Source organism: Terrapene carolina, unplaced genomic scaffold (assembly GCF_002925995.2).
Source record: "Terrapene carolina triunguis isolate 2854851 unplaced genomic scaffold, T_m_triunguis-2.0 Scaffold131, whole genome shotgun sequence".
Classification (NCBI taxonomy): Eukaryota; Metazoa; Chordata; order Testudines; family Emydidae; genus Terrapene; species Terrapene triunguis.
This window is the reverse complement of record NW_020664482.1, coordinates 19228734-19238104: the sequence shown is the minus strand read 5'-3', so window position 1 is coordinate 19238104 and position 9371 is coordinate 19228734. Positions and strand designations below refer to the sequence as shown.

General features: G+C 36.6%; 1 protein-coding gene across 2 annotated transcripts in view; it reads right to left on the bottom strand.

The window, feature by feature from the left end:
- Positions 1 to 723: 723 nt before the first annotated feature.
- The window catches only part of ATRX (ATRX chromatin remodeler), a 136727-nt gene continuing 128079 nt past the window's right edge, over positions 724 to 9371 (bottom strand). For both annotated transcript variants that reach the window (XM_024196772.2, XM_024196773.1), the window contains 5 exons: positions 7763 to 7912; positions 3749 to 3874; positions 2972 to 3067; positions 2236 to 2364; positions 724 to 1092 (listed from right to left, as the gene is read on the bottom strand). In XM_024196772.2, the coding sequence (XP_024052540.1) occupies positions 820 to 1092; positions 2236 to 2364; positions 2972 to 3067; positions 3749 to 3874; positions 7763 to 7912 (774 nt within the window). In that variant the 3' untranslated portion in view covers positions 724 to 819. The remainder of the gene's footprint in view (positions 1093 to 2235; positions 2365 to 2971; positions 3068 to 3748; positions 3875 to 7762; positions 7913 to 9371) is intronic.

Sequence of the window (9371 nt, the reverse complement as noted above, 5' to 3'; positions counted from 1 at the left end):
AAATGTGCTTTGTATTAGAGTCAGCAAAAAGTGAAATAATGTGTGAAGGATACAAAGCTGTAAATTTAAATTTACCAGTTATTCCATCACATAAAACTGAAAATAAAAAGTGGCAGAAGGCTGGAGAAGAAAAAATTCTCTTCTCAAGTCATGATTTAAGGCTGTATACACAGTTTCTATATAACTGCATGACAAAGTTTCAGAGCCGTAGTATTTAAGAATATTGCACTCAATTTTGTCTCAAGAGAATTTTCAGTTCCTGTTTTATTCCTCACAGATGATACAGAATGAGTCCAAACTTCAGTCAAAAGGAAACTAGATCATTTCTCTCTGTCTTATCACACTCACTAATTTCAAGAAATGGGTAAGTAGAAAAGTATTCCATAATTTGAGGAATCAACTCTAATCAAGAACTCAGCTGTGAACATTTTATATATGGCATACTGAAACATACAGATCTGTTGTCTTTCCTAAGTTTCTCATGTTTGATGATGGTTTTATGGCTACTAAAAACAAGCATAGGACTTTAGACAGTAAACCTGTGGAGCTGCTACTATTATGGAAGGGCTTGTTTTCACTGAAAACAATTTGATATCTCCTGTATTCAACACATGTAAGAAGATTCTAGGCAACATCACTGACATGAGAGGGAAAAATGTTACATCCTATTTAAAAACACAGTTGAAACACTAATATGGAACATGTCATTTAAGGGATCCAAACTATTTATGCAGTTGAGTTCTGTTAAGCCATTGATTCCTAAAAAAATAAAAAAGTTCTCTCTCTGATTTTAACAATCCGTTTAGTGCAAAATCACATTTATTTCCCTTGGGAAGGTCCTGGATTTTTGCCTCTCATTGGGGGTGGTGCACGCTGCAATGGCGGTGGCTGCATACCACCAGAAACTGCCTGATACATTCCTCTCATATCTATCTGCTGGTAGGTGGAAGGATTCATGATTAAATTTGGAGGCTTTGGCATCATGAGATGACTCATTGCTGCTTGTTGATAAGACATTTGCTGCTGCTGCTGCTGATTGTACTGCTGCTGTAGTCTTCTGTTCATAAGTATCCGCTGAACACAACTGATTAACTGTGTGGAGGGAAAGTGGAGTTGTTACAAGTGCATGACCTGTCTTAATGCAGCAAGTATCAAGTTTAGAGTTAAAAATCAATTGGTTAGGGGTACCATGGCTGAAGAAAAAAGCATTATTGTTATCACCATCACTAACGTGATGGCATTCACAAGCTGATTACTGTAGAAACCAGTTAGTAACACCATTTAGGACTAAGTTCTCCTAATGACTTGCCTATTGTATTGCAGGCAGCATTTATGTTAGTTGCCACGGTAATATGCACTATACTGTGAAATTACTCCCATGTATTAGTTACAGCATTTGTTGTCAGGTACCATTTATCATCCCTTTGAAAATCCTACAAGTTGATGGGCAAATAAACATTTAGTGACAAACACCAAAGGAGAAAACACTTCCAGTTGGAGTAGCACCTACTGGGAAAGTTTCAGATTTCTCAAGATTACTTAGAAAGTACTAATGAGTTGTGTGGTTTTAAGTTATGTGCATTCTGCATAAAATAATTCCTTAGTGCCAGGAGTTAGAACTTTCCAGTACAAAGCCTGTCAATGGTAAAGGAACACACCAGGAAAGGGTGATGAGAAAGGTTTCAGAAAGATAGCACTGGCATGGATTATTTTGGTTTCTGACTTGTTTTAAGGAAGATTTAATGAATGGAGGAGTGCTTTTGATTTGTTTTCCCATAGAACTAAAATGCTGTAAACTGAACCATACTGAAGAGATGCAAGTTCCTATATACAATTAGAAAGGAAACATCTTTAAGGAGACCGGGTCTTGTGTAAAGGTCACTGTATGCTACATGCCTATTACCAGTTAGGTATTTGGTTTTCTTTAAGCCACTTAGTCTTCAAGCACTTCAAATACATGAATTAATAGTAGAATTCGGGAGACTGTATTTTGCAATCTACTTTACACGACAGCTCCCTAAATGAGCAGTGCTAGTCCAAAACATTGTGTGACTCAGCACTTTCTGGTGTGGAGGAGCAAAGCACACTGCTGGTAATTACTGGGCCCAAGGGATTGATAAGAAGCTGGCATTCTACAAAAACATCTTTAATATCATGTGCTAGTCCAGGTTGGTGTCACTCACACACCCCAATGCAAATAAATATAACTATCTAAAAGGCATTCAGAATTCTTACCATCTGTTGTTTTGTCAAGACATCATTGTAGATGGCTTCTCGGCGCTTAATATCAAGCTCCTGGCTTGCCTGTCTGCTTAGGGCCAAGGCCTGTACTTGGGTCTCTGTCAGGGTCAGATTTTCCTTCCACTGAAAAGGAAAAAAAAGACATTTTATTAGTCACTCTGATAGAAAAGTAAGGGCAATCACGTTCTCGCAATTTTTTCAGAGCTGGATTAATATAGTTGGCATTGAATGACAGCCCAGTTTCCAGGAAATATTCTGGGGAAGTACAGTTTTATAACTATAACCAGAAGTTATTAGATCTTTATATTGCCAGTAAAAAACATGCTTTCCTAGATTTTATTTTAAAAGGGGAAAATGTATGGAGAAGAAAACGGGGGGGGGGGGGGGGAGAACCACTCAGCTGAGCCTATCAGTCTCATTTGCAGGGAGCCAGCATTTTCACTGTATGGTAAATACTGACATGGAGCTATGGACCAAATCGTTGGCACTACAAGATTCTACTATGCCCACAGGTGCTATTACCCCACCTCATCATTAATTAGCTGTTATTACAAGTTGCGGTAACAGAAATCAGCACTAATTAAAAATACTGCTTTATTAATAAAGAAGAAATAATATGACAATTAACTGGATGACTATTTACAATCAGTAGTCACTTCTTTGCTTCACACTGCTTCTTAACATTTTTCCAGCTCTTGACCAAATTTGAATTAATATCTATTTTACTTACTATAGTTGAAATTATATCTTCAAGGGGCTGAATTCTCACTGCAGTTACACTGTTGGTTGCTTCCACAACTTTTTCTCTTCCTTGATTAATGAGGTCCTGAGAGAATAGCAGACAATGAATTATAAAGGATAGGTGCAATACAAGAGCTTAAGTTAACACATTTAGAAATGCTTTTCTCCATCACCAATTTATGTAACTACATTTAAAACTTTTTTACACAAGTGAACATACAGAGTTGGGTAATAGGATGGAAATAAATTCACACACGATTAGACTTTGGAGGTAAGTAAATGAACAGAAAATACAAACAAGTCAACTGAAAACAATCTGCTCACTCAGTGCTTTTTAGACGATCAAAATAGTGTTAAACCCAAGTGACAAAATTTTACACCCAACAAACTTTTTGTAGTTGGCATTGTAAAATTATTATAATTGTCACATTCACACTCACTATGACTGTGTTCAACATTACTTCTTGTTTTAAATTATACTAGTACATGCCTAATAATATACATATGCTTCCTATAAGTGATCAGCTTCCTATAATCAGAATACACTGTTGGTATAAGCATTTCAATATGCACACACAAATTAGTAGATTTCAACTAACAGACATATGAGAGACCTACTTTAAAAAATGTGACATTCAGTTAGAAGGCATTAACTATCAGGATGTTAAAAAATTTCAGTAATTACTGATTTGTAACTTAATTTGAATATCTGAGACATGCCCAAAGCAATGTCGATACACTGTGCCATTTGGATTTCACTACCTACCTCTAGCTGTTGGTTACTCATTGCCGACAATGCTCCCAAATTGAACGGAATATATGGAGTCTGAGAGTTGAAATTGATAGGAGGCATATTAGTCCCAGCTGGCATGTTGAAGCGCATGGTCAGACCCTTAAAAACAAAAATTGTACTTAGGAATATTCACAGTAGCTAAAATCAAGTTCTATAGCATGCCACTGCTGTCAGTTCTAGGAAAGAATTGAACACACACGAACAAAAGACACCCTACAAGAGAAACCAAAGATCTTATAGATAAAGTTTTAACCCTTAGAACCGTAACCATCTGAGTGTTTTGAAAATTCTTTCCAAAGCGTGGAATCAAAATGATTAAGTTTCCAACCACTCAGAGAAGCCTCAGTACTTGTCTTGAGATTTGAGTCTAGTTCATCTATAATTAACTGGTATAAACACAGTAAAAGAAGAAAATCCTAACAATGTCCTCAATTTGTCTAGTGATACATACTACACTAATGTAAAAGTGTGTATGTGATACGTATATTGTCTGACAAAATACATTGTTTAAGGTTTATATAACTGATTTTTCAGGACATGCTGAAGTACTGTGATCTGGATACAGTAGCACACGTTTGTCTAGCCAGACACCATTACAGATACATCAGCACAAGGACTTCAAAAATGGATTAATCAAATACAGAAAAACCAGCTGAGCAGGGTTAGTCTGACTTGATAGAAATGCAGTATGCAGAGTTTTATTCATTGGAAGAAAGAAATACAAGACCCCTTGCAAGGAATAATTCTCAAATACACAAGTCCATTGTTGAAATAAAAGTCAAAAACATCAATTAGATCACAAAAGTTATTGAAGCAGAAAAATATTTCACAAAAATATTCAAACAAATTATACCACAAAGCAACTGAGAGGCACCCATGCCTGGTTGCACAAAGCCATTAGGATATTCTGGCAAACCTGTATTTCCAAAATGGAGGGACACCAATGCCTAAATAGGCGTAGTGTAACCACCATTGTTCTTTAAAAGAACAAATAATCCCACCTTCTGCAAAAAGCAAAGACAAATACTTTTGTTTTAAATAAATTTGAATTACAGATGCCAATATAGTAAATTCTTTCCTTTGGGATTGTTAAAAAAGCAACTATGCCAGGCAGGTATAAAAGCTATGCCTTTGCAAACAACTAGGTCTCCATAAATCAACCCTATATAATTTTATCTTGGATATCACAGAATCTATCCTGAATAGGTATTATTCTTTTTCTCTTAATCACAGTCTGATCTGAAGTGGTTAACTTTCTCTCAGAGTTCATAATCTGGTAGTTATATAACGAAGTTTGACAACTCTGAGGAGGCTTCTTTCAGAATCTATATGTATATAAACTGTTACTCTGTTTTATGAAGGGTATGATTTAAGTATTAAGAATAGTGGCAATGTGAATTAATTAGTAACATTACGAGTTGGTAACTAGCCAGGTGTATTAATAGCACTTTCAGCTGTGCCATAAACCACCCTGTGTTTGTTAAGGATTCTCATATACTGTAATTCACATATAGCCTAATTTTTTAAAATTGAAAAAAGGTCTTTTTACTATAGAATTCCTATTAAATACAAATGAACATAGAATTCTCAAAATACTGGTAGGAATTACTCAACAATCTTCCAAAAATCTAAATTTTGCAGGGCTTCACATTTGAAAAGAAATAGAGAAAATAGATTTTCAATTGCTTGATCATTCCAGTCCTTAGATTCTAAGCCCCATGCATAGAGCCCTGCCCGGATACAAAATTTATATCCGCGGCTATAAATCGGTATCTGCAGAGCTGAAGGGCTCTACCGGGAACCATAGGGCAAAAGTAGCAACATGTTGGGCCGTCGCTCCCAGGAGCCAACGCCCCACGCTGGCAGCTCCTCCGGCATGGCAGTACAACCCCAGCCCCACCCACTGGGGTGGGCACTAGGGTCACTGGCAGCTGTCCCTGGTCACGCTAGTGTATACAAGCGGCTTGCAAGCTCCCAGACAGGAGCTGCACACTGCGCAGGGTTGTACTCATGCATGATGCTCTTGTATCCTTCAAGCAGGTTGTTTTGTCTAATGGAAATGGTACAACTTTACATGTTTTTTAAAATAAATGTCATGAGGTCTTATGCACTATATAAGATGATAAAACTGGAAAAAGGCACTTTTAACAGTAAAAATTATTCAGAAGCCTTTCCCCCTCTCCCCCAGGTGTGAATGAAAGGGTTTCTTGGGTATTTTTGTTCTAGGTCCTGTTCAAAATTAAGTTTGGAAGACACATGAAATATAGTAAATTAAGGGGTTTTAATCCCTTTTGGGGGGGGGGGGGGACTCATAGGACATTTTCCTCTGACCATAGTCCCCTACCCAGACTGGGTATGGTGTTCTTTCATGATAACTTTTGTCCTCAGGACAAGACATTTAAAAAAAAAAAAAAGATTGAAAACAGATGACAGAAACGATAAACAGTTCAAGACATGAGTTCATGGTCCTTTCTGGCCCTACACAACTGCATATCGATGATTGTTAAACTTGTATCTCCACTTAGAGCCATCCAGATGTTTTAGTGTCATATCTCACACAGTACTTCGGTTCCCTCAGATAAATTACATTGCTACCAAAAATCTCCAACTACTCTACCTATCTGTGAACTCCTGAAATTCTCTCTAAACTGAGTCAGATGCCCACTTAAAATCTTCAGCAACTTTCCATACTTCCCATTTTGTGAATTCAAAAGAGAAAGTAGATTAGTTATCAGATCTGATCACCCAAGTACAACATCTTTCAGACTTTCAGGCATTTTTCACTTCTGCTGCCTTTACATCCTTTAGAGGAATACTCTAGCAACAATACACCTCTACCCCGATATAACGCGACACGATATAACACAAATTCGGATATAACGCAGTAAAGCAGCTATACGGGGGGGGTGAGGCTGTGCGCTCCGTTGGATCAAAGCAAATTCGACATAACGCAGTCTCACCTATAACGCGGTAAGATTTTTTGGCTCCCGAGGACAGCGTTATATCAGGGTAGAGGTGTACTCCTATTTACACCAAACAAACCAATACTTAAGTTCTTATTCTCCTAGTACAGTATGATAATGGAGACTAGTTTCAGTTTTCTCTGTTCTCCCAGTGGGTTCAGTGAACTGTAATTATTTTCAAGACTTTTGAACTAAGTCACAAATTTATAAGCATATTTTAAGAACAGATATTTTTATTCTCTTAACACTAGAAAGTTCATTCTACTTACTGCAATGACCATTCCCACTAAAACTTTCTGTCTTTCTGTCCATAATTCAAACCAAAGTAATTACCTGACCATCAGTGGGTCTCTCCCTTTTTGACAGTTTTATAAAATCCTTGTTATGCACCCTATTTCCTTCTCCCACTTTTTTTTATTATTATTATTATTACAACAACCCAGGAATTACTAGATCAAAAAGAACTGTCTCTAGTTTAAGAATCTAGGACTTTGGGAATGAATAAACTGCAAACTCTCCGGCCAATTCCAATATTTACTTATGCCTCAACTGGATTATATTTTCTGGGGTTAGGGAAAGGCGGAGGGCTTGTTTTGAAACCAGATGCCCATTTTTCCATTAAAAAAAATCTCAAAAGGTAGAGATTTTCCATAAATTTTCAAAATGAAATATAGTAAAGAATGTCAGCTGGATGTATAATATAAAATGTGAAAACTACAAAGCTAATTATTAATAAAAAAGTAACAAACACTAAGTAAAAATATCTTGAAGCAAATACATACAAAAGTCCACCACCAAAACAGCATCTATTTTTTCATTTTTCATAGTCTGTTTAGTTTTTATAGAGGTGATATTTAAAATTACCATTTTAGATAATATTATTCAGAAGCCCATTTTCAAGCCTATAATAGAGCTATTTCTACGAAGATTCATTATGCTCACAGAACAATCAATTTCTTTTTTTAAACTGAAGGTTATTTTCACACACTTGACACCCACTTTAAGTTAGTGCAGACATCTTTACCTTTTTTTCAGCTTCATATTCTGCCCAAGCTGCCTTCCTTTCCTCTTCAGTCAATTCTTCTTCCTCTTTATGGTCTAGGAGGGAATCATGTTCATGATAGCCCACTATATGTTCTTTGTGGATTTGAAGCAATTCTGCCAGAATTGTATCCTGATTAAATGAAAAAGTACCATGAAATGAAGGTCACTTGTTAAATATTTTTATCTGTAATAGTGCTACAGAATATTTTTGTTGAGCATGTGCAAGTCATATTTCTCTGACCTGACTTTCACAATAGAGCTCAAAGCACTTCATATATAAACAAAACTAAAAGAAATTAAAAAACAAAAAACAAATGCAGTTTTCCTGATAAGAAAGGTAATGGAGAAACCACCTCATGCAACAGATAGTCAAATCACTTAATGCACCCCTACAGTATGCCCAGATTCCACAATGACTGATGCAGTATAGAACCTAAATAGAATGAAATGTGCCAAATAATTGCTTTTTTAAGAGATGCTTGTACCCTGCCCCTGACGGGAGGCTATGATAATCTCCTTCAGTGATGAGGTAGAGCCTCCCTGTTGGATTTTATGAGTTGGAAAGTATTTGAGTCCAAATTGCATATTTCAACCTAAAACTCCAGAAGCAGTTTCACTACTATACCACCAATAGCCCCTGGAGGAAGCCACCTTTTTCAAAATGGCGAGATGTATGTGTTGGGATATGTAGTCTCCACACCTCTATATTAAAATGTCACATTTCTGGGTTCCATGCGCTGGATTTGGCCAACAGGCCATGCTTTGGACACTCACATTCTATACTATCCTAATACTTTTACACTTTTATAATAACTAAAATATTTAAATGACCTCAACAGTTGCAAATTGTTTTATTCAAAGTCCTGAATATTAAAGGTCCTATGGAGCAGTGTTAAAAATTATTACTATTTTTCAAAAGTCACAGTCACTAACCTAAAAAACCCTAATTTATTAATTAAGCAAATAAAAGAGATAACGTGGCAGGTAACTAACATACAGTATTTAGGTGCTATTGTCCTTGCTAGGAATACAGATGCCAGGTAAGGAGATAATGTTGTTATCTCAATTAAAAAGTGAAATAAAAACAAATGGAGGGGAAAAGAATGAATGGAACAAAGCTGCTTGTATCTTAAATTGAAGTTAAAGATTTAGCAGTCTTCATTTTTACTGAGTCAACATTTCCATCTCCATGGGCACCCACATGACAATGCTTGGTGTTGAAATGAAAGCAATGCCTCTGAGGATCAACAGAAACAAGGCCCATAAGATTACTAGATCCCGCTCCTGTTAGGACCACAAAGTGCAGACTATGTTCCTACTCTGAAGAGCTCACAGTCTATATAGACCTAAGATGGGAGAAAGGGAAACAAATACAAGTAGAAGGTATGGAATTGATCCACGGAGAAAAAGTGACTTGTAGCCAAGATCACACAGGGAGCCTGTGGCAGAGCCAGGAAGCGAACCCAGATATCCTGAATCCCAGTCCAATTCCTTAATCACAAGTGACTACTATCTGCTTCTACACTTTATACTGCTACACAGGCTAAAAACAAACCATAATTTTGAGTATTAAAGCAGTTAACATCTTT